The sequence below is a fragment of the Gopherus evgoodei genome, chromosome 3 (assembly GCF_007399415.2).
Source record: "Gopherus evgoodei ecotype Sinaloan lineage chromosome 3, rGopEvg1_v1.p, whole genome shotgun sequence".
Classification (NCBI taxonomy): Eukaryota; Metazoa; Chordata; order Testudines; family Testudinidae; genus Gopherus; species Gopherus evgoodei.
In genome coordinates, this window is record NC_044324.1 from 40,381,814 (window position 1) to 40,407,527 (window position 25,714).

The following is a 25,714-nucleotide window of genomic DNA, read 5'->3' on the forward strand; positions in this document are numbered from 1 at the left end:
TGTGTGTGTGTGTGTGTGTGTGTGTGTGTGTGTGTGACTGAAACAGTTATACTGGTACAACCTTTAGTGTAGATGCAGTTACATTAGTATAAATCTGCCTAAAACCAGTATAGCTTATACAGGAATAGCTACACTAGCATAAAGGACCTTTATATTTGTATAATTGCACCCATGCTGGGGGGCAGGGTATGCTGGGGGCAGTTGTGAAACTTTTCTTTGTAGAACAGGCTTCACAGAAGAAGTCCGACAAACTCCCAGTCATGAAACACTCACAATTTAAAATGTTAGGTGCAAAACAGCAAATAAAGATAACCAAAAAAAAAAAGGGTGGGAAGGAAGGGGTTTGGTTGGACAAGAGTTACAATATGATCTCACAGTTGCAGCATATGCCTATCCTGATAGTGGTGGGTTTTTTGTTTGTTGGTTTGTTTTTAAAGTATAGTAATTCACTTCTTGTAAGAAGTTTATGAGCATAAGAAGAACTGAAGGCCTAAATTAGAACAGGAAAACAAATGGAGAGGCCTAGAGATGTAACCATATCTGTGCAATTGCATTTTCTACACAGTTAGGCACCCCTTTGTGTGTCTAGTTTTAGTTGATGTATTTTCTTTTTTCCCCCTTTTTTAAGAGGCATACTAATGTCATAGGAAATAGAGAACAAAGAACTACAAATTAATGGTTATATTAGATTTTTAAAATTTATAATTTAAATATCCTTTGTTACAACTCCCCCCCAAACATGACCAACTGTAACAAAATATATAAATAATGGAATTGTAGAATATAGAAAAATATAACTCATACCTAATGTACACACATAGGCCTGAACTTCCAGTCTACACTTACGCAGATCAATAACTTATTCTGAGAATAAGCACCAGATTTAAATGCCGAGCTGAGTTAAAATGGGCAGCAGGTTTAAAACATATAAAAGGAAGTTCTTCTTCACACTGTGCACAGTCAACCTGTGCAACTCCTTGCCTGAGGAGGTTGTGAAGGCTAGGACTATAACAAGGTTTAAAAGAGAACTAGATAAATTCATGGAGGTTAAGTCCATTAATGGCTATTAGCCAGGATGGGTAAGGAATGGTGTCCCTAGCCTATGTCTATCAGAGGGTGGTGATGGATGGCAGGAGAGAGATCACTTGATCATTACCTGTTAGGTTCACTCCCTCTGGGGCACCTGGCATTGGCCACTGTCAGCAGACAGGATACTGGGCTGGATGGACCTTTGGTCTGACCCAGTATGGCCGTTCTTATGTTCTGACTCCAAGAGACACCATCACGTATGTCAACAGGATTATCCACTTGTCTGAGGGTATGTGCAATGTATCTCAGGTGGTACGTGACCAGGATTCATCACTGAATTTGATCCAGTGGATGGGACATTAGCTTCCTCGGCTTGGGCCAGGTACTGATGGGAAATGCGATGTGAACTTTGATCCATGCCCCCGATCATCCACTGTGTGATCTCATACTCCTATTTTATAGCTTCTCCCAAAGTGAGCTCTGACTGGCTCCGTTTGCAAATTATGAATTTGTATGACTCCACCCTCCATGGAAACATACTCTCCTACTCATGCAAAATCACTGATCTGCCCAGTAACTACCAGCCCTTATTTCTGGATGGTTCTTGGCACTTTAAGTAAATGGCCTTGGTGTCTCCTTGCATACGTACACAGACAGAGACAGAAACAGAAATCAATTAACGTCTGAACTGCCTCCCCCTGACTCTCTGAACAACTAAAATACTGCAGTGCAACAGGCATGTGGGTATCCTGAGCAGAAGTCCTGGATTGTTGTTAGTTCTTTTGTTTTTCTGGACACGGGTGGGGGAATTACGTAACAAGGGAGAAGGAGCAGAAAGTGCAACCAGAAAGGAGCAACACTGGCTTCAAAGCAAGTTTCTGAGAAGAAGGGACAGCATTCTTCAGACTGTAGCCTCTAGTGTTTCAACATCTGAGTACTGGAGAAAAAAAACAAAACTGCCATGGCTGCAGGCTATAGAAGAAATTCCTGTACCTCAAGGTAAAAAACGTGCCAAATGGAAATAGTGCAACTAGGAGACGCAAGGCCTGGCTGTCAGAATGAAACATTATGAAAAATGCTCCTCAGAAGGCCATGACTTTGAAGATGATATAGACATGTCTGAACAATTTGGATCAACTGGTTACTAAACTTATTTCTGCACCATTCTTATGGACTGTTTATCATGTTTTACTATGCTAGCAACTGATAACAGATTATGGTCATATATTTGTGTTTTGGTTGAGTAACTGATGAATTTCAAAATATGTGTATTCAAAATATTAATTGGTACTGTATGTTATTTTGTTGTGGGTGCATTTATCAGTCACATTATAACAGTTACTGCTAGATTTCTGAAATGATTTTTTATTGCTTAATATAATCAAATATCCCAGGTGAAAATTTCTTGATTAAAAGTGAAGTTTCATTATGCATTTAATAAATGTTAACATTTAAAAAGTATTTTTCAAGCTGTTTGGTATATTGCTAGATATAAGCATTTAAACAGCTTTAGATAATTCTTATGATTTATTAATTATATTCCCTATAAAACAGGGTTTAGAATAAATCAGACCATTTAAACAGTGTGCAAATAGCTGCAGTGGGAGGACTCTCACTTAATCTCATTTGCTTTAAAGCACTACACTGAGTAATGCTCAGCAAGACTTTTTTTTACCATTTTGTTTCAGGCTCCAGCTTAGACATAGGGGTTATGAACATCTATCATCTGCAATGTCTACGACTTCGAATACTTCAGACAGTATTACCTGTATCAAAAGAAAGACTTTCCTCATCATCCAGTAAAACCATGGATGAGTTTGTAATCAGGAACAGCAAATTCCAGCAAGACTCCATCGATGAAAAGACCGCTCGGTGAATTTACTCAACAAATCAACCTTTCATCTTGTTCAGAGCAAATATTTCATTTGCATGATTCAATCATTATGACCAGCCTACACTTCATCCGGCAGAGCAGACATCGCTGGAAGGTTGCTGGATACAGTGTGTGAGTGGGAACTTGAACAATGTGCAAAAAACATTGGTGAGAAATTCATTATTTTTAGTCTTGATGGGTGGAATAATGTATACAATGATCCAGTAGCATGTGCTTGTGTGACAACAGAAGATGGAGAGGCACAAAAGAAGTCGGTCTTGCAGAAACAACTGATACAAAAGGAAATGCCCATACAGCAGAACACATACAAAGAAGTAGCAGTAAAAGCTATAACAAAAATTCAAGTGTCAGATGTGTAGCTTTATCACTGCAAGTGCAGCAAAGATGAGAAGAAACTTGGAAGATAATGAAGGGAACCTGAAATTTATAACATACGGATCAGAGTTCATTTGATGCATCTTTTAGCCAAAGACTTAAGTACAACTCCAGGAATAAAGGAGAATGCTATTGAAATTGCAAAATACTTCCGTAACAACCACTTTGCTTCAGCCTCACTGAATAGAAAAGGAGGATCCAAATTTAATCGTCCCCCAAGATGTATAATGGAATTCAGCGGTTGACTGTTTTGAGCAATTTATTATGAACTGGCCTATTCTGATGATAATTTGTGAAGAAAATTGTGACAGAATCGATGGAACAGCCAAGTAGTCACTATTGGACTAAAGAGAAATGTAGTAGATATGCTGAATATATTGAAGTTTATTTCCATAGCCTTGGACAAATTGCAGAACGATTGCTATAATACTGCAATGCTGCTGAAATTTGGAAAGAACTTCAAGAGACACTGAAGAAAGAAATACCAACCACAAAGTTAAATTGCAGGCAGTAAAGAAGCAGATGGACCAAGCATTTACTCCTCATTTTCTTGCCAATATTCTCAAACCCAACGTACCAGGTTGAAGATGCTGCTGCTATAACATGGGCATCTATTAATCACCCATCAATCACGCCACTCATAATAAATTTCAGAAATGGAGGTGAATCATTCAAGCATAACATGTTTGTTGATGATGTTTGTAAGAAAGTAACAGAACGGAATTGGTGGAATTCTCTAGCTAAGCTCCTGGAACCAGAATTTGTTGAAGTGTTAAACCAGTATCTGACAACAGTAATCACTTCTGTAGGCACAGAAAGAACATTTTCTTAATCTGAATTAATTCATTCAAAGTTGAGAAACTGACTGGGAGTTAAATAAAAGCAGGAAAAGTTGTCTCCCTCTTCTAGTCTATGAATAAAAACAAGAAGGGATTGGATCAGATCTAAAAGCCTAACTTGTCTCATTTTTAAGGGACATAGAGGAGTAGGAAGTTAAGATCCAGTCATTTGCATTTAGGCATATTTGAAAAATTTCCCAGGCTGCTCTGAAATAATCAGTTTAGTTCATTGGCTACAGAATCTCTCTGTTTCTTTAATAAGTCAGTAGCTGTAAATGTCAAATATGTCTTGATAAGAGAAATTCATGTATCCAATACATTAAAGGTTGTTTGGTTTAACACAAATACATTTTATATGCTCTTGTGTGTTTAATTAAATTCTAATTACAATCCTAATGCAGTTTGATATAGATCATGACCAAAAGGCTAGTTATCTAGTAAAAAAGCAATACATCATTCACAATTTTCTAACATACTAAAAATATACAATTAATAAAAATCAGAAAATACTAAACTATATATTTGCTAAAGTAATGATATAATATGCAGCCTTTTGTAGTAAAAAGATGTCCCAGATCTTGTGTAAATCTTGTGATTTAGTTGTAAATCAGCATGCTTTAATGGTTATATCAACGAATGAGAAAGCACCTTTCTTTAGGCACTAACTGAAGTACAAATGGAAAAGATGATTAAAATCAATTATTTAAATCCAGGCATTCCACTTGGTAATTAAAGTCACTGATTTAAATCATCTTGATTTAAATCAAGTAACCCTGGGATTTTTAAGTCATTAGCTCACTGCAAAGGTGTTGAAAAATTTGTTTAAATAAATAAATACATACAAACTGATTGTACATAAAAGGACAGCCATTACAAAATTTCCACTGTATTTTGCTCCTTCAGTGTTAAATGATGTGAAGATACATACCTAAGATCAAAAGCAGCTCCTGAGCTCGACCCAAGGCAAAGACGGGAATAAGACCTCTACCTCCTCTGTTTACAATATCATGAACAGTGTTACAGAATCTTGCTTCTCGCTCTTCCCTTTTTTCATGAATATGGGTACCATAGGTGGATTCCTAAGTAGTAAAGTACATACAGAGCTATTATTAAAACAATGGTGAAGAGCGGCCACTGGGAGCTGCGAGGTGCCGTGCCTGTGGATGGTAAATGTCTCATGGCCTGCATTCAGATTACCCTGATGGGCTGCATGTGGACCGCAGGTTGCCCACCATTGTATTATACTCTTCTCTGAAGTCAACAAGAAAATGCTGACCAGCATATTGAGGTTATCTTATTGAAATAGAACTTCTATTTACAGTTAAATCTTCCATCCTACTGTAAATGCATCACATACATGACCTTCACTTTATTTTGCTCAAGACATGAATTGTAGGGAGAACGAATGCACTGAATTAAAAATAAACCAACTAGAAAATTGCTGCGAAAAGAGAGGCTGTTTGTAAGGACAGACTCTGGCAGCAGAGAGAAGACTAGCATTTTGATACTTTTCTCAGGGTTGTTTTTTAAATGCTGCTTTTCCTAAACCAGAAATGCTCACCCAAATGTGCAAAACAAATACACAGGCATTGTTGAATCTCAGAGACAAAACTACAACAGCAGAAGAACCTGACTTGGTAGCCAGAGCTGGACTTTGGTGCACCGAGGTGACCCATCCTCCCTTTCTTTAAAGCCTTGTCTGCATTGGGGATTTGCCTTGATTTCAGCCATTTGTGGCCAGCCAGCAATGCAGCTTCACCAGTGCAAATCCCTAGTGCAGACAGGCAAAGCTGCTCTTTACCCTGCCTGAAACTAAGATAAGCTCCACCAGCACAAACTAGGGGTTCTAAGAATGCAGCTATACCAGTGGCTGAAATCAGGGCAAATCCACAGTCTAGACAAGGTCTCAGTCTGGAGCCTTAAGGAATTTCTTCAGCAGAAAGGCAGCTCATAACACTATAAATAGGGCCTCTAACAAAGTCATGGTCCATTTTGATCAATTTCATAGCCAGAGGGTTGTAAAACTGGTCAATTTTACGTTTGCAGTTGTTCACATCTGAAATTTCAGTGTTATAATTGTGGGGTTCCCAACCCAAAAGGTACCTGAAAGTGGGTCTGAACTCCCCACCTTTCTCCTCCCCGCCCCCCCCAGAGCTGCCATCCAAGTGAAGGACAAGTCCTGTCCTACCTCCAGCCCAGCAGGTACTCACAGCCAGAAGCCCTCTGGCTGGGGCGCTTCCAGAAGCACGAGGAGATCGTACCCCCCTCCACAAGTTTCCTCCAGCTGCAAGAACCTCCAGATCTGGGCAAGGAGCTTCCTGCAGCAGGGGGAGGCGCTTGGAGGTGGGTCTGATCTCCCTCTCAGCTGCTATGCAAGAAAAAGATAAGTCCTGTCCTACTAAGCCCTGCAAGGACTCATAGCTAGGAGCCCTCTAATTGAGGCACTCCCAGCAGCAAGGGGGAGGATCAGATTTTATGGGGAAGGGCTTATTTCACAGTCCTTGACACATTTTTCACAACTGTGAAATTGGTAGGGCCCTAACTATAAACTGTCAACAGAATCTAAATGTAATCCCAAAGGTAAAGTACCAGATTCCACTCTTTTCTTTGAATCAATACTGAACCAATGCAATATTATGCTGATAGGAGGCACTATGATGCTGGAGACGCTCTCTTGCAGAGACATAAAAAAAAGGTCTTGACTATGTGTATTCATTAAAGGTCCCTCAACACGCCTTGCAAGAGAAGGAGTATTAATCTGTGTCCTGCCCATATTCCCTGCTGTAGCTTCAACTATTGTGGTTGGAATGACTTCCTTCTTGTGCTACTCTTGTTCTAGCAGGTTTCTGGACACACCTCTGGGACAAAGTTGGGGCTTACACAGCTTAGAGAAGTGACACAGAGCTTTGGACAGTGCTTTGAGACTGGCCTGAAACACAATAACTATACAGAAGTTATTATATGCTAAATACTGTATTGATTTCCCCTGCAGCCTGAATGTAAGGGACACATAACGCACCGTGCTAAAGTTACGTCACCATCAAGCTTCTACCTTTATTTTGACATTCACTTCAGATCTTAGTAATTCCTTCTAGATACTCCCAACTACTAATTTAAATAAATCACAGTGTGAAACTTACAATGATAAGAATATCAGGTTTAATATTAGGAATCTCAGCTGCCATCAAGTGTCTGTCTTCCTGTCTTGAGAAATCACCTGTATATAAAAGCTGTGACAGAGAAAGAAAAATAATAACCCTGTAATTAGACAGAATGACTAAGCCAGCAAAAAGATATTAACAACGTGTTTTGTAGAGGAAAAGTTTAATATTTTAGTAAAGCTAATTTTATGGATTTATAATAAAAGGTTCAAATGTTTTGAAGATCGCTTTGACAAATACATTGTGCTTGTATGTTTTATTATGAATACAATAAACAAATCCTAATTGCAATGACTGAAAGATTTCAAGCAGTATATATAAGCAGCTATAAACTTAAGTATCAACATTTTTGTAGTTCTTCCTTTCTGTTACAAAAGTGACATTTTTAGAGTTTTGCACCAGTACATAAGCCATTAAGAACTTAAAAAACTCAAGAGCTTCCATTTGAGAATATCAGCATAATGAACAACCCTCAAAAGGAACTATTTTAATTAGCTTCTGTTGTACTAAAGACTGGTATTTCCACATTATTACTTTAAACTGAGAAAACTGCACACTTATTTTTAAAGGAAAACCCATAATTTAAAATGCTTTCTGTAAGGTCTTTATCCAGCTCTCCAATACATTGGTCCCTCCAGATCAATTCCTAACTGCATAGTGAAGGGCAAATTGAGCCCCAAATGGAGTAAATTACAGGATTTTCACTTCATAACTTCAACATGCTGTATCCTACACTCACTCATTTGAAGATAGTTTAAATACAAATCATGCTCAAAAGCTTGAATAAGAACACAGATGACCAGCAGATCATGGAAAAGACAAACGATCTGTGTAGCTTGCTATCGTGTAGCCTATATCACATGCTTCAAGAGAAAGCACAGAACATAATGCATATAAAAAATAATAATTTGAGCAATACACACAACAAAGAAAGGCTGTTTCTTCCCGCCATCAAGAAGACCACTATCTCTTCTCATTTGTATTCTAGTTATTTAAACAGAGTCTTCTCAATATTGTTCTTAACCCTTTCTGAATCTTGCTAAGCCAGAGGTTTTCAAACTTTCATAATGTAAACTATATCTTAATAGGGAAATTACCTTGTGGATCACCACCTTCCCATTTGCAACTACACAAAACATTTCCTCTCCCATTTGTGATCACTTCTTAGTGTGCCTGTAGATATTTTAGAAATTGCTTATAGGGAGGAAGATTAGTTTTCCTGTCCAGATACTGAACTGGGACTCACAAATCTGTGTTTGACATCTGATTTGGCCACAGACTTGTTGTATAACCTTGGACAAATTATTTAATTTTTCTGTGCTTCAGCTCCCTCTACATAAAAAATGGGAAAAAGAATATTTCCCTACCTCACAAGGTTGTTTTGCAGATTAATTAATTAACGTGAGGCACTATAGTACTATGGTGATGGAGGCTAGTTAAATTCCTAGATAGACAGACAGGTATGGGAAAGTAAAGTATTTCTGGATTAAGCTGCCTTTTAATGCAATTTAACTACTGGATGCCAGGACAGCGAGCAACAGGTGACCAGACAGATCTCAGCAGACCAGTGTGGTAATGTCTGTGCTATGTCATTCCAAGCTTAGACCACATACTTAAAACTCACCTCTGCCATGAAGGCCACATATACTATCTCACTTAAATAAAACTGCTGTCACTCACCAGCTATAACTGATTAAAAATAATACTTCAAGACAAAGCCTCGTTCTGGGTCTTCCAGCGTGCCTGGTTTGGGGTTTCTTGCCTATTTTCATATTTTGAGTTTGGAACTCATTGCCAATACTTAAACTAATAATAATTTTTTTGACAAGGAGTTACTGCTCTATACTAAAAAAATACCTTCACACCAGCTATTTCAATCATAAACATGGCTGCTCCCAGGACATGGCCCGCATGGTAACACCAGAACTTGATTCCTGCCACCTCTTTTACTTCATGAAAGTTGATGGTTTCAATTTTGTCCATGCTTTCTTCCAGATCTGTCTCCGTGTAGAGCATGTCATCTGCTGAAATATTGCTGTATAAAAATGAAATGGCCAAGTATCAGCTAGTTTCACCGGTTTACTTTACAGAATAATTACAGATGTGCTCCTTTGAAAGATTTTGTAACTCAAGATCCCCATTCAAAATTGCAGATTCCTTCCAAATTAAATATTGAACCAGCTAGAGCCATGGGGTTTCTAACACTATTTCCCTAACCAGTATGAACAGGTAATATATTCAGAAAGGCCACATTAGAGTACCTTTTTCATGCAAGGCAGTATCTTGTACTACCAGCACAATGGGTTCCCAATGGGCATTACTTTAATACAAATAATAAAAATATAACTTAATGATTGCTTTAATAACCAGATCAAAACAGTTCTCACACACACAAAAACAGCCTGTCTATGCCTGTTAGCAAAAACTACATGTAATGATAGCTATATCTATCATACTTCTGATCCCAGTGTGGAGAGGGGTACCACATACAGCTTACCTAAATCTATGTAGAGGATAGTTAGCATACATTAATTATGGTGCATTTCCCAGATTCAGATTCTGTCATGCATGTAAATACCATTGTACAATATTAGTCTGATGATTCATAACACATTGTATGCAGCGTAATTGTAGCCCTGTCAGTCCCAGGATATTAGAGACCAGGTGTGTCATGGTATAATTCCTCAGTCTGAACCTTAGCGTCCAAAAGATGGGGCACCAGCATGAATTCCTCTAAGCTCAATTACCAGCTTAGTACTTGTAGCGCTGCCACCAACCAGGAATTCCAGTGCCTGGTACACTCTGGTCTCCCCAAAACCTTGCCCGGGGACCCCTAAGACCCAGTCCCTCTGGATCTTAACACAAGGAAAGTAAACCCTTTCCCTCACCGTTGCCTCTCCCAGGCTTCCCCTCCCTGGGTTACCCTGGAAGATTACTGTGATTCACACTCCTTGAATCTTAAAATAGAGAGGAAAATGCACCTTCCCCCCTTCTTCTCTCTCCCCCTCCCAGACTCTTCCTGAGAGAGAAAGTAATCCTAACAGCCAGGCTCACTGAACTTGTTAACCCTTTACAGGCAAAAGAGACATGAAGTACTCCTGTTCTATTAACCCTTAACTATCTGTTTATGACAAGGTGGATGAGGAAATATCTTTCATTGGACCCACTTCTGTTGGAGAGAAAGACAAGAGCTCTTCTACAGGGCTGGGAAAGGTTCTCCAAGCTTCGCAGCTAAATGCAAGATGGAACAGACTGTTTAGCCTATGTGGTTAGTGTTTTAGACTCTCTTCCTACTACAGTTAGCTCACATTCCAAGGCACCATTTTAAGGTTGTGTCTATGCTACTGCAATAAGTCTACCTATGCTACGCAATTCCAGCACGTGAATAACGTAGCTGGAGTCTACATAACTTAGGTCGAGTTACCACGGGGTCTACACCGTGGGGGATCCCGTCGACTTACCTTACTCTTTTTATCAGGGGTAGAGTACAGGGGTCGACTGGAGAACGATCTGCAGTCAATTTCGTGGGGCTTTATTAGACATGCTAAATCAGTCGCTGGTGGATTGATCTCAGAGCTCGATCCCTGCTGTACTGTAGATCTGCCCTAAAACAGAGTGGCTCATTAGCAACTCTGCAATCATAAAATAAAGAGGAGGGGGCTAGTGGGTTACAGGTTGTTGCAATAAACCATAAATCCAGAGTCTCTATTCAGTCCACGATTTTTAGTGTCTAGCAGAGTTATGAATTTAAGCTTGCAGCCTAGTCTTCTGAAAGTGTTGTGCAGGTTTCCTTTGAGGATTAGGAGCGATAGAGACACTATATCTGACCTCTCACCAAGAGAAGATAAAAGATATTACCTCATCCACCTTATCTCTCATAATACACTGGTCCATCAAGCTTTTTTCCCCTAACTGATCTTTTGAGTTTTAAAATTAAAGTTTCTGGTGAAATTGTAAAATGTACAATTAATGTTTGTTGAACTCCCAAATTATGCTCAGGGCTGTTAACGTCATTAAAAAAAGATGGTTCCTCTCCCAAGATACACAAGAATAATGAAGAAAGGAGGAACAAATATATGCACGTAACCAAGCAGCCTAGTGTCTCCCACAATCCTGGACATCAGGGCTGCTCTCCGCCGTCTGCAGCTTCATGGAGGCAGATCAGCACTTTGGCACCAGACACTGGGCACACCCTCTTTGCTCCCACTTGCCACCAGTTTCTCTGCCTCTATGGAAGCAGACAGTGGTGGTCGCTATTGCTCTTACTCTTTTTCAGTTTGAGCTGTTTCTGTCCAGTTTTTGAGCAGTGGAGACCAACGTGCTCCCTCTCCGACATTCGTCCTCCTGCCTCAGGGATTTAATTCTCTCTGAACCTCTCCTGTAGCATCACCTTGCCCAACTCCTCTGCCCCTTGAAGGCATGGCACAGCAGACAAGAAAACATAATTTAGATCCAAGCAGTGTTCTATTTGTGAATCTCCTAGTTTGGGCAGATAGAGAGTTGTGCACATCTTGCATCCAGCCAACCGGTCTTGGGGCTGCAAGTCAAACAGGCAGGTGGAGTCCCCTACCCACCTAGCAGTCACATCTCCAATGGGGAGAGAATGGACCAGGAACCCCAGTGTAGAGCAGGGAGAGGCTTCAAAAAGCCATGAGGACCCTGACAACTTGACTCAGGGCATTGAGGCAGGTGAGTGGTCCGGCTCTGAATGTGAACAGGATGGGTGGAAAATGCAGCAAAGTTTTTTCTCCCCTGAGAAATTTCAAGCTATGTGCAACAAGGTTGTTTCCACTATTCAAATCCAACCTGAGCAGGCTCTTGAGAGTGAGCCTCAGAGTAAATAGGTCCCCTCAAAATCTACCCCTGAGGTGGTGACACCCCTTCACTCCTAAGGAAGTGATTAGGGATGAGTGGAACAAGTCTTATAAGGGCAAGTGCATTAACAAGGGCAACTTCAGGCTCCATAACATTCAAGAATCAAAAGGGATCTATTGCTGATACCGAAGGCTGACCCGCCACAGAGTCCCTCGCCAGGGATATGGTTTTTCTCTTAGAGGGGGAGTTCTATACTAAGAACGCCAAAGATAGAAAGATCGAGGCTACTCTCAAAATGATTTTGAAGTATCAGAGGGGTAGCCGTGTTAGTCTGGATCTATAAAAGCAGCAAAGAATCCTGTGGCACCTTATAGACTAACAGACGTTTTGGAGCATGAGCTTTTGTGGGTGAATACCCACTGCTTTTAATGATTTTGAAGACTCCTCCACCACTGTCCGAGTGTTTCTGGCAGTTCCCTGCTTTGCAGGAGCATCTTTCCTAGTTGGAAGATCTCCAAACCCTTAAACGAAGAGATCTTTGGTTCAATTTTAAAGAAAGTCTCCCTAGCAACAGCTTTTGTAGCTGATGCCTCAATAGATGCAATGGGGTTCCCAGCCTGAGCCACGGCTTTCAGTGTAACTAGATGCCACCTAGGGCTCTGTCCCTGGAAGGTGCACACTCCCTCTAGGCAGGTTCTATGCGTGGTGAAGTTGACAGGCTCTCTCATTTTTGGAGAAAGGCTGGAGAAGGAGGTGGCTGACAGTGCAGCAAAATCTCACCCTGCCCCACTAAGTGCTCTAAGGAGAGAGTACATTAATCAGCTTTCAGACACATGCACTCCTTTTGCTCTTTGTAACAGTGAAGGGACAACCACATCGGTACCAGCAAAGAGACAACAGATTCTCCAAGGGAAAGAACAGTAGAATCGAGATCCCTTGGCCCCGCACCCATCCAAGCCACTTTATGACCAAGATTGTGTAGGTCTCCGTCCAGAACTGAAGCTAGGGGACAAAATTTCACATTTCCTATAGGAATGGCTCATCGACCACAGAAAGATGAGTCAGGAAGATAGTGAGCCATGGGTATTCCCTCAAGCTATGGGCTCTGGTCCAATGGTTCTTCATCCAATCACCCAATTCCAACAATGCAGGAAAACACAATCTGATCAAGAATTAAATGTCTCATCTTCTGGCTATGGCACTGCTAGAATAAATGTTCTTCAGGTTCTATTTGGGACACAGAGGCCCAATGGTGTCAACATACAAAGGGTTCTTTATAAGCAACCCTCATCTCAGATCTGACAAACTCACTACATCTAATATAATGAGCATATGGTATTTATCTATGAAAAGTAGCATGTGAGATCTCTCCTGAAAGCTTGTAATTTATCAATACTCATAATCATTGCAAGATTTGTGCAAGTGTAATATTTAAGGAAAATTATACCTTACAGTCTTGGAACAAAAGTTAGTCACCAGGAATCATATATCTCGGTGCTGGCCAATTCAAGTATGAGGGAGTTTTCACCTCTCCCTGATCAGCCAGTGATGAAATACAAAGTTTAATTGTCTACCCTTTGAATAGTCAATGGAAAACTATCAACGACAACTTCAAACAATCAAAACCATTTGGAAGTAAAAGGGAACATTATAAACAGTCAGAGGTTCTCCCTGGGTTTGAATAAAGACTGTATATTCAGTGAATCAGACCTCCTCCTGGTGCATGGCTTCCTCATCAATGCAGAGAAAAGTTCCCTGGTTCATCCACCAGAATAAACCACCTAGTGGCAGAAATAGCCACCACGACAGCAAGGATCTACCCATTATTAGAAAGGTTACAGAAAATCCAGGAATTATCATCTTGCTTCAGAGCCACAGGAGATCCATCATAGAATTATACTGGCAACTGCTAGGATTCCAGATCCTGCGCATAGGGATCACTTCCTGGGCACAGTCACAGACCAGACATCTTTTCAAGCCTTTATATTAAGGGTCTGGACAAAGGAAAGTTCAAGTACAGGTACCAACACAGGTGTTCAATTCCTTATACTGGTGGTCAGTCCACAATAAGAAGTCCATTCGCTGTCCAGAACCTTCAGTTCTCACAACAGATGCCAGCCTGGAGGGCTTGGGAGCTCACATAAAGACCCAACATCCCAGGGCCTTGGAAATCAGGAGGAAAAGCCTCACAGGTTAAACCTCCTAGAACTGAGAGTGGTCAAGCGAGCTCTGCGAAGGTTCTAGCTCACCCTAAGGAGGACCCAGGTACTGGTTCAGTCAGATACCATGACTACAGACATATATCTAAAGGGGGAACCAGAATCCTTTCTAAGGTATATTCCTCCTTCCACACTTTAAGAGATCATACCTTCCTTAGTTTTGTCCAAAACCACAACATCCAACTGAAAAGGCCTGGCACTCCTTATATGTTATAAGACTATTGAAAAAATCTCTCAAGACTACAGAATTTACAAGAAGATCAGGCTCCCTTTTCACGTCTTTCCACCCAAAGTGCTAGGAACTCAGAGCTTCCAAATCCTCCATCATTAGGTTGATTAGACTATGTATTGTGGAAGCCTACATCCAGGTTCCCATCCTGGAACAGATCAAGGACCAGGCTACAAACCCCTTAGTAGCGTCTTAGGCAGAAGAAACTGTTACTTACAGTAACTGTAGTTATTTGAGACGTCATGCAGATGTGTATTTCACTTCATTGTGCACGCTCCCAGGGTACTGGAGCCAGAGAGTTTTACCTAGCAGTACCCGAAGGGGTGGCATTCGTGCCTCATGGCCATAGCCTGTCCCCTGGCTATATGAGGAGGTGCCTGTCCTGACCTTCCCCCTCGCCCCCCGAGTTGCTTTGCACTGAATATCCAGAGAGTAGACTCCAATGCAGAAGGGACAGAGGGTGGTTGTGACGGGTTTGGTCACAGAGACGCCCTTGGGACTACCACCTGATGTGCTGAGACTACCTCTGAGCCCGTTTTCCCTGGCAGCTTGGGACTTCAGAACCCTGCCTTGTTTAGCCAGACATGCCAATCTGCTCCAATACAGACCCAGGGTCTGAACCATGTCCCCCCAAAACTGCAGACTTAACTGAAAATGACTTAGAAAGTGCTCCTGTCTCTAGCACCCAGATACCCAGTTCCCAATGGGATCCAAACCCCAAATAAATTCATTTTATTCTGTATAAAGCCTATACAGGGTAAACTCACAAATTTTCCACCCTCTATAACACTGATAGAGAGACATGCACAGTTATTTGCTCCCCCAGGAATTAATTACTCTGGATTAATTAATAAGCAAAAAGTGATTTTATTAAATATAAAAAGTAGGATTTAAGTGGTTCCAAGTAATAACAGACCAAACAAAGTTACCAGGCAAAATAAAACAAAACATGCAAGTCTAAGCCTAATACAACTGCAAACTGAATACTGATAAAATCTCACCCTCAGAGATGTTCCAATAAGCTTCTTTCACAGACTAGACTCCTTCCTAGTCTGGGCCCAATCCTTTCCCCGGTACAGTTCTTGTTAGCTCAGTTGCAGCTAGGGAATTTCTCATGACTGCTGTCCCCTTTGTTCTGTTCCACCCCCTTTTACAGCTTTGGCACAAGGTGGGAATATTTTGTCTCTCTAGGTCCCTACCCCTTCTTCTAAATGGAAAAGCCCCAGGTTTAAGATGGATTCCAGTACCAGGTGACATGGTCACATGTGCTGTGAGACCTCACGCCTTCATTCTTCCCAGCCTGACTGACAGGAAGACTTGCAAGTAAATGGAGCCATCTAGTCAATGTCTTGGTTAATGAGAGCCATCAAGATTCCAAACCACCACTAATGACCCACACTTTGCATAATTACAATAAGACCTCAGAGTTAAATTTCATATTTCTAGTTTCAGATACAAGAATGATACATTTATACAATTAGGATGACACACTCAGTAGATTATAAGCTTTGTAATGATACCTTACAAGATACCTTTTGCATGAAGCATATTCCAGTTACATTATATTCACACTCATTAGCACATTTTCATAAAATCATATGGAGTGCAATGTCACAGTTGTTTTGTGGGATACATATCTGCATCACATCTTGAAGAACTACAGTTACAGTAAGTAAGAGTTTCTTCTTCGTTGAGTAGATGCAGACATGTATTCCACTCAGGTGACTCACAAGCTGTACCCACAGGAGGAGGGGCTCAGAGTCTATTAGATAAGGATTGCAGGACCACTTCCCCAAAGTTTGTATCTCTTTCACATAATTCCTGCCACCAAGACATAAATCCAAAATTTTTAAAGCTGCTATATTACCTCCTTTAGGCAAGAAGCTGCTTAAGGCTTTCCGCAAACAAATACTTTGCTTCCATAGACTGCCCTACTACATCCATTTAATATGCTTATGTATGCAAAGCACCCTAAAATTTTGCATACTGGTCAGGGACACAATCTCATCTCTATTAATGTTTACTTTTGACTTTATATAATAACTATTTCAGTAATGCAAAGGGACAATTACTGTTTGAACTTTCAGGGAATGGATGCCTCTGGAAGAGAGCAAAAATGAACTATAGACCAGGGTTTCTCAAACAGCGGTCGCCACTTCTGTAGGGAAAGCCCCTGGTGGACCAGGCCGGTGTGTTTACCTGCCCCATCCACAGATCTGGCCGATCGCGGCTCCCACTGGCCGCGGATCGCTGCTCTGGGCCAATGGAAGTTCCTGGAAGCGGCAGCCAGTATGTCCCTCAGCCCGTGCCGTTTCCAGCAGCTCCCATTGGCCTGGAGCAGCGATCCGCGGCCAGTGGGAGCCGCGATCGGCCAGATCTGTGGATGGGGCAGGTAAACACATCGGCCCAGCCCGCCAGTGCCTTTCCCTACAGAAGCGGCAACCCCTATTTGAGAAACCCTGATATAGACTTACCTACTAATAAACTCATCCACCACACAGTTCAGGCAATATATGTTTGTGGAATGGGAGTTAGACCAAAAGGAACTATCCTATATACTTGAACACAATACCAATATATTTGAACAATTATACATTTGAAATGTATAATTTAATATCATAAATATAATGCTATGCTCACTGTTAATCTCAAACTATGAAAGCAGTCAAAAGGTTCAAATTTGGACCAAAAAAGTCGAGGTTTTATACAAACCATCTTATAAGACCAAAGGAAATGTTTCCATAAACTTGTATTTCCACTGGAATTTTACACAATTTGAATTTTTGTGGGTTTTAAATAAATAAATAAATAAACAAACAAAATTCCCCTTTCATGTTTGCAGCCCAAACATTCAAACCTAGAAATTAACTTCCATTATCAGAGCTTCTGGAAATGCAAAAAATAAACATGACAAATAATTAAAAGTAAATTAGATGTATTTTCCCTCATTTTTAATGCTCTAAATTAAATGTTATTAGTAACTTAAGTAAGTGAACTTTTAAAGAAATTTACATATGATTATTAAACTGACAGTAGTCTTTTAAAAATATAAGATATAACAAACTGCATTCAAAGCCCCCCCAAGTCATTGCATCATTTCCCACACACTTCCCCCACTGAGCAGACAGGAGCAATAATTCAGGAAGGAGTTAGAAAAAAAACCAGTGTGTCCACTTACCTAACCTTGACGTAATCTGAAAGAAGCCACCTGTAAATAGCTTTTGTAGCATGAGTCATAAATGTTCTTCCTTTGAAGCTGGTCTTCTGTAGAAACCATGGTAAAGCGCCACAGTGATCCAAATGGAAACTTAAAACAGACAAACGAATACAGTTAATACATCAGTATCACATAATACAAATCACAAGTCATAGAAATGTAGGTTTGGGAGGGACCTTGGGAGGTCATGAAGTCCAGCCCCCTACACTGAGGCAGAACCAAGTAAAGCTAGACCATCCCTGGGAGGTGTTTGTCTAACCTGTTCTTAAAAGCCTCCAATAATGGGGATTCCACAACCTTCCTTGGAAGCCTATTCCAGAACTTAACTACTCGTATAGTTAGAATTTTTTCCCTAATATCTAACCTAACTCTCCTTTGATGCAGATTAAACTGGCTACTTTTTGTCCTACCTTCATCGGTATGGAGAACAATTGATCACACTTCTTTTTATAACAGCACTTAATATATTCAAAGACTATTATCAGATTCTCCCCTCCCACAGTCTTCTTCTCTCAGGACTAAAGATTTTTTAAAATCTTTCCTCATAGCTCAGGTTTGCTAAATCTTATATCATTTTTGCTGCTTTTCTCTGGACTCTTTCCAGTTTGTCCATATCTTTCAGAAAGTATGATGCCCAGAATTGGACACAGTGCTCCTAATTGAGGCCTCACCAGTGCTGAGTACAGGGGGACAATTATCTTCCATCTCTAACATGCAACACTCCTTTTAAATATACCCTCTGAAAAATAAGTCTTTTTCACAATTGCATCACTCCTGTTAAATTTCTGATCCCCTGTAATCCCTGAGATCCATTTCAGCAGTACTACTCCCTAGCCAGTTATTCCCAATTTGGAGTTTTGCATTTGATTTTTCTCTCCTAAGTGTAGTACTCTACACTTATCTTTACTGAATTTCATCTTGCTGATTTCAGACCAATCCTCCATTTTGTCAAGGTCATTTTCAATACTAATCCTGCCCTCCAGAGTGCCTGCGACCCCTCCTAGCTTGGTGTCATCTGAAAATTTTATAAGCATACTCTCCACTGTCCAAGTCGTGAAATATTGATTAGTACTGGACTCAGGACTGACCCCTGCAGGATCCCATTAGATGCAACATCTCAGTTTGACAGCGAACCATTGATACGTACTCTGAGTAGGATTTCAACCATCTTTTTTAAATGCTAAACCCTTCACTGATTTACTATATTAATGCAATGCTACATAAATCAGGAAACATGGGAATTAGGGTTTCATCAGCAATGTTAATTGGGTTACTTTATGCATTCTGTATATTCTAAAATATTAAGATTGATACATTAAAATGCAATAGAGAAAAGTTAACTTTTGCATTTTAACATCCTCATTTCTTGATAAATTTTACCTATAGAACCTTACAATTAGTTTTTTTGCATTTAAAGAAAAAGGACTGATAATGGGAGGGACGAGAATGAACATCTCACACACAGAGAAAGGATGACAGAATAAAGCTAAAAACAGTGGCCCCAAAGTTGGCACATGGGCCACCACAGATTAGAAGTGAACCACTAAAATGTGTTTTTAGTAGTATATACCGCTACCCTGCTATAATGCGACCTGATATAACACGGGTTCGCATATAGTCCAGTAGCAGCGGGGCTCCGGCGGCACTTTAAAGGGTCCAGGGCTCCGTCTGCTGCGGGGAGCCCAGGGACCGTTAAGTCACCGCTGGAGCTCTGCCGCTGCTACCCCGGGGCTGCGGCAGTGGGGCTGGACTGGTGATTTAAAGGGCCCAGACTCCCAATAGCAGTCAGAGCCCAGAGCTCTTTAAATCACCACCAGAACCCTGCCGCTGCTAGCTTGGGGCTGCGGCAGCACGGCTTGCTGGCGATTTAAAGGGCCTGGGGCTCCGACTGCTGCGGGGAGCCCCGGGCCCTTTAAATGACTGCTGGAGCCCTGCCTCCACTACCCCAGGGCTGTGGCAGCGGGGATCACTGGCGATTTAAAGGGCCTGAGGCTCCCCGCAGCCGGAGTCCCGGTCTCTTTAAATCGCCGCTGCAGCCCTGCCACTGCTACCCCGATATAACGGCGTTTCACTCATAATGTGGTAGGAATTTTTAGCTCCCCACAACCATGTTATATCAGGGCAGCAATGTACTGGATTACAATTTGGTCACTCCTACTAATGATGCTAATTTTAAAACAGTGGTTGTGCGATAAAGGTGCAACCAGTGCATTTTTTTATATATATATATATATATTTTATAATTGGAGATATAACAATCTCCTAGAACTGGAAGGAACCTCAAAAGGTCATTGAGTCCAGCTCCCTGCCTTCACTAACAGGACCAAGTACTGATTTTTGCCCCAGATTCCTAAGTGGCCCCCTCAAGGATTGAACTCACAACCCTGAGTTTAGCAGGCCAATACTCAAACCGCTGAGCTATCCCTCCCCACAATTGCTGTACATAAAGTATCTGAGTGAATGCCTCTGTAACCCCTGTATTAGCATTTCTCAAACTCTGATCTGTGGAGCACTGGTGGTCCATGGAGAGCTAACTGGTCACATAGGCCTGACTATCCTTGTTTCCAGGTGCTAAGTCATATTATCAGCAAAGTCTAACACCCTTTTAAGTCAATGGGTGTCTTCTCAACTCCTGATCCAACTCCCATTAAAGATAGCTAAAAGTACAGTAAATACTTTCTAATATTTCTTTTACACATAAACAATTGCTGAAGTTGACACAGTGATGTTAAGTGATAAAGAAAGGGAGTGGAGGGTGGCCACGAGGTTACAATGGGCATGGAGGAGAGCCATGGCATTAAGAAGTAGTTTTGTAGCCTACAGGTATTTGCTAGGTGAGCCATAGATATAAGTTAAGGCAATAAACCAATAAGCTTGCAAGCCTCACAGCCTGTAAAATAATAATTTAGATAAATTAATTAAGGCATAAGGCCCAAAAAGCCTTAGCATAAGTAGCTAACCAAGAGTAACCCTAGATCATAAAATATCATAAAATGGAATGCTGTAATGACTAAACTGCTGATAGGTAATCACAGGATGCTAGTTTATACCACCCTGGAATATTTTTAGTTAGAGACATCAGCAGATGTCTGACCACAAGAATGCCATGGTAAATAATTGACATATGTGCTAATAAGCTTGATGTAAAAGGATTAATAATCTATATTAGTAGGGAGAGGAACTACAAATAAGGAAAAGAGACTGAAACCCCTAATGAACATGCATTAAGCATAGTGATTTCAATATAACACATCATAAAAGCTGTATCCCGGCCTGTGTACCTGGGGAGACGCTAGGATGACAACCACTGATGATGGTGAGGGGAAAGATGAGGATGATAACTAAACTTCAGGTTGTTTTGCAAGAGATGGTGTAAGCCTACGGATGCTCAGCTCATTCTGTATTATCTCTACCTGCTTTGCTGGGTTGGAGTGTTTGTGAAGCTGCTAATTGTATTAATAAAACTATTATAAACATAGCGCGATTTCCTAGGTGTGAGTGTCATAACTGTGCACATCAAGGCTCCCAACTGAATATTAATTCTGATAATACTGGGTCTGATATTAGGATAAGAACTAGCCAAATTTCAGACTGCTAATGGGGGAAACTAAATCAGTAATATAATTAATACGCAATCAACAGATTAGGCAACACTACACTACACAAATATTGGGAACTACTGTCCTTTCATCACACCAATAGGGTCTGGATGACATCTGCCCCCAATCTTTCTTAAAAGTTGGAAGTTAACAAGGCTTAGAGCAAGAACTCAAAGCAAGCATTAATTCTTGTCCTAAATGCAACTTACTGACTGATTAAGAGGAGATCAATCTCAGCAGGATCTATCAAGTCAATGTAAGGTAGGGCATCCATTCCTTCTAGGCCAGGGTGGATTCCACAATCAAGCTGAAAAGTGATGACAAACAATTAAAACTCCTACTAAAACTTATAAAAATGAATAAGCACACACAAATTTATGGCAGTTACAAGTGAGTGTTATGCAGGAAAAATTCATTTTGCTTATTCACAGTTTTTGACACATTGTGATATATTAGACTCCAAGCTAGACCCTAGGGCAGGGGTGGGCAAACTTTTTGGCCTGAGGATCTGGGTATGGAAATTGTATGGCAGGCCATGAATGCTCACGAAATTGGGGGTTGGGGTGCGGGAGGGGATGAGGGCTCTGGGGTGGGGCCAGAAATTAGGAGTGCAGGGTGTGGAAGGGGGCTCCAGACTAGGGCAGGGTGTTGGGTGTGGGGAGGGAGGGGGTGAGGGCTCCAACTGGGGGTGTGAGCTCTGTGGTGGGGATGGGGATGTAGGGGCGTGTTCTGGGATGGTACCGAGGGGCTCCGGGAGCAGGAAGGGGATCAGTGCTAGGGAAGGGGGCTGGGGTGCAGGCTCTGGGCAGTGCTTATCTCAAGCAGCTCCTGGAAGCAGTGGCATGTCCCCCTTCCAGCTCCTACATGGAGGCGTAGCCAGGCAGTTCTGTGCACTGCCCCGTCCTCAGGCGCTGTCCCTGTAGCTCCCACTGGCCAAAGTTCCTGGCCAATGGGAGCTGCGGGGGTGGGCACTTGGGACAGGGGAAGCATGCAGAATCCCCTGGCTGCCCCTATGTGTAGGTGCTGGAGGAGGGACATTCTGCTGCTTCCGGGAGCAGCGTAGAGCCATGGCACTCACAGAGTGGGGCAAGCCCCAGACCCTGCTTCCTGGCAGGAGCTCGAAGGCTGGATTAAAATGTCTTATATGCCAGATGTGGCCCCAGGGCTGTAGTTTGCCCACCCCTGCTCTAAGTTATCTGTGTAGGTGACTTATCTTCAGTGGAAAACTGAATGCCTTTTAAGAGACTATTTTTCAGACCTGAGCCTTTGCATGTGCTATTCTGTACCTACACAAGCCTCTAGCCACACTTTTCCAATAGTAACAGTTGACAGCATAGGTGAACAGCCTTTCACATGTAGATTCTATCACCTGAGCACACAGGCATTAATGCTGGAAAAGTAAACAGAGCATCTGTGCATACACACACCACTGTGTGAACAAAGTAAAGTTTAGGCTCAGACACCACTGAAAACTAGATTGTGAGCATATCACCTACACTTATACATAAATAGATATCCAAATTTTCTCTCAGGATTTATACACGTCTTTTATTACTAAATTAAAATCTCATATAATATGTCACATCCTCTAGGTAACGTTGCTCTTGGGAACCAGAGACTTTGCCTGTTTAGGGAAAGGCTGACATCCATACCAGACTTTTGTGAGGAACTTGGATTTAACAAACAATAGCTTTTTACCACAGACCCTCGTAATTCAGGTGTTTACAAATAATTACCATTATTTTTCTTCCTTTAAACTCCAGAATAATGCATGATCTTCCTACTTCTTGCCCAGCACCTCTGTGAAGGGAAATCCATGACAAAGTTAGCAAAAACAAAAAACCACCCACCGTATCTAAACACAGTTAACTACATCTCTGTTTCAAGTGCATTTAGACGCCTATGTGTAGAACTCATCATTCTGTTTAACAATCCAACTGTTGAATGATAGGCCAAACACTATTTAAACTAACCGAACAGTGAAATTTCATTCAATGAAACTGAGATCCTGTCCATGAGTAAAGCATAGAAGACCTAAATTTGGAAAAAAGGACTGGTATCTTTTCTCTAGGATGGCAAATGAATGCTTGTTGCAGACATGGGCTAAAGCAATCTAAATGCTTACAGCAAACTTACCCCGGAAATACTTTGATAACTTGAGGGTGCTTTCCATTTATAATATAACTGTATCCTAGGTTGAATGAATTTAAGGTATCAGAGACTATTAGCCCAGCACAGAATTATTTCAGAGTTAACAGGAAATCCCCTCAAGCTTTTATACTGATTTCTTTTATTAGACACAAAATTTTCAGCAAAAGGAGAAAAAACACAAAAAGCAAAATCAATTGTCAAACTACTGAAAGGTACACTGTTTTTAAATAATTAAGCTCTTTTTGCTTTTCATTTCACCATCTCTTTTCCTCACTGCTATTCAGTTTCTTCCCTACAGATAAGTAAGGTGCTTGTCCTCAGTAATTGCAATAGGTTTTTATCTTAGGGAGGGAAAGATGGGATTCGCCAAATGTAAAAAAGCCAGTGAACACTCATATACATGGCCATTATTCTAGAAACAGGTGTCTCAGGGATCTGTACAAAAGAAAGTGGGTAAAAATCAGAAGGAAGGAGGAAAATGAATCAAGCGATTTAAACTATGTTTTAAAGCCACTTTCCCTTTCAGTGGAATGTCAGCCCTCATCTCCTTGCTTTTGGTGTGCTGTTCCTCCCCACACACTCCCTTTAGATTCACATGTACAGGGAGATTTTCTGTTTCTGTCAGAAAAGTGAAGAACAGAGGTGGTATATTTGTTGCAACTTGAAAATTCTGAATAGGAAGCCAACCCAAAGACAGGGATTACAATAGCCCAAGTAGATTCACATGTTTTGCATGCTCACAGCAAGGAAAATAAGAAAGAACTTGTGCAATTATGCAAATACAGTACTCTGATTGGCTAATGGTTGTCAGTCAAAGATTTTCATACTGCATTGTACAAATCTCACACCCAAAACAAAATCTCGGCCTTAATATAGAGGTATCTGGCTAAATATTAGTGGTCTGTGATATCCAGGCCATACTAGATGATCTCCTCTGGCCTTAAACTCTATGAAACAACATAGTACAGGGGACTGCATAATTTGGGGGGAATTAAACATTAAGTATTCACAGCTATGAAGCCTCCCTTCATTCTGATGGGCTGAGACATTCCACTTCGGTACTGTATAATGTAACCTGTACTAATATATCAGCCCTTGACACAGGCTTACTATAGTAAAGAGCAATTTAAAATTTTGAAATGCTTGATATTGTGGCAATAGGTGCCTTTGAAAATTCCAAGAAAAAGGGCTCTCTGTGTTAGTAATACTTCTCCTCTTCCCACACAGCTACGATTTTAGTCCCCAAAGGATGTGCAATGCTTTCAACTATGAGAAAAAAGGACTGGGCTGAGAACATTTGTTTTGAAAGCTAACTCAATTCCAAAATATTTTTTTCACCACACTGGCAAATACACACCCTTTAATAATTCAGATACTTTGTTCTGATAAATGAGTACAGATAGTTTGGGTCATTTAGCAGTGGCATAACTTATCTACTCTCAAGTTCATCGTTGCAATTTGGTGGCATAGGTCAAGCCTCCAGAGCATACAAATTGACAGATGCCAAGTAAGAAGAGAGAAACTGACAGAGAAAAATCAAGCTTCTCAGAGGGTGATGCAACAGAGAGCACAGCTCCTTATGCGCCACTAAATTCAGCACAATCATGCGAAAACAGTATCATGTAGGGGAGGGAAACCTACCCTCTGCTCCTTCCCTACTGTTACTTCAGCCCAAACTCCCTTGCTACGAAAGGCCGTAGAAGTTATGGTATTTTGCAGCTTTCAGCCGAGGCAGTTTTGAATTATAAAAGTTTTGAATTATTTATCTAATATTTTTTCTGTTTCTTCGTTTATTACTAAAGAAACTAAAATGTCAATATTAATGTCATCATTACAAAGGGAGAGCCCAAACAAGTATACACTTGTTTCCTGATGTATCTAAAGTCATCCAGTTACACTACTGTAGAAATCATTTCTCCAAAGGCAAGATTCAAAAGGGATCTATATGGATAACAGGAATACTCTATTTTGGAAGGGAAATCAAACCTCAGACTTCAGGGTTTAAGCTTCTTCCTAAGTGATCAGGGAAAGACCTAACATGCGGAGCAGATTATCCCAGATCTCTCTGCTGTACAGTTCTTACACCTTCCTCTGACTGGTCTGGTGCTGGCTACTGTCAGAGACAGGACACTAGACTCAATGAACCTTGGGTCTGTTCCAATGCAGTAATTCTTACGATTCTATGA

General features: G+C 41.0%; 1 protein-coding gene across 2 annotated transcripts in view; it reads right to left on the reverse strand.

Moving 5' to 3' along the window:
* CPSF3 (cleavage and polyadenylation specific factor 3) overlaps window positions 1-25,714 on the reverse strand; it is a 56,397-nt gene that overhangs the window by 24,543 nt on the left and 6,140 nt on the right. For both annotated transcript variants that reach the window (XM_030555453.1, XM_030555454.1), the window contains exons 2-7: window positions 23,114-23,177; window positions 21,587-21,684; window positions 17,740-17,868; window positions 9,156-9,333; window positions 7,278-7,367; window positions 5,066-5,216 (exon numbers count right to left, since the gene is read on the reverse strand). In XM_030555453.1, coding sequence (XP_030411313.1) covers window positions 5,066-5,216; window positions 7,278-7,367; window positions 9,156-9,333; window positions 17,740-17,868; window positions 21,587-21,684; window positions 23,114-23,177 — 710 coding nt within the window. The remainder of the gene's footprint in view (window positions 1-5,065; window positions 5,217-7,277; window positions 7,368-9,155; window positions 9,334-17,739; window positions 17,869-21,586; window positions 21,685-23,113; window positions 23,178-25,714) is intronic.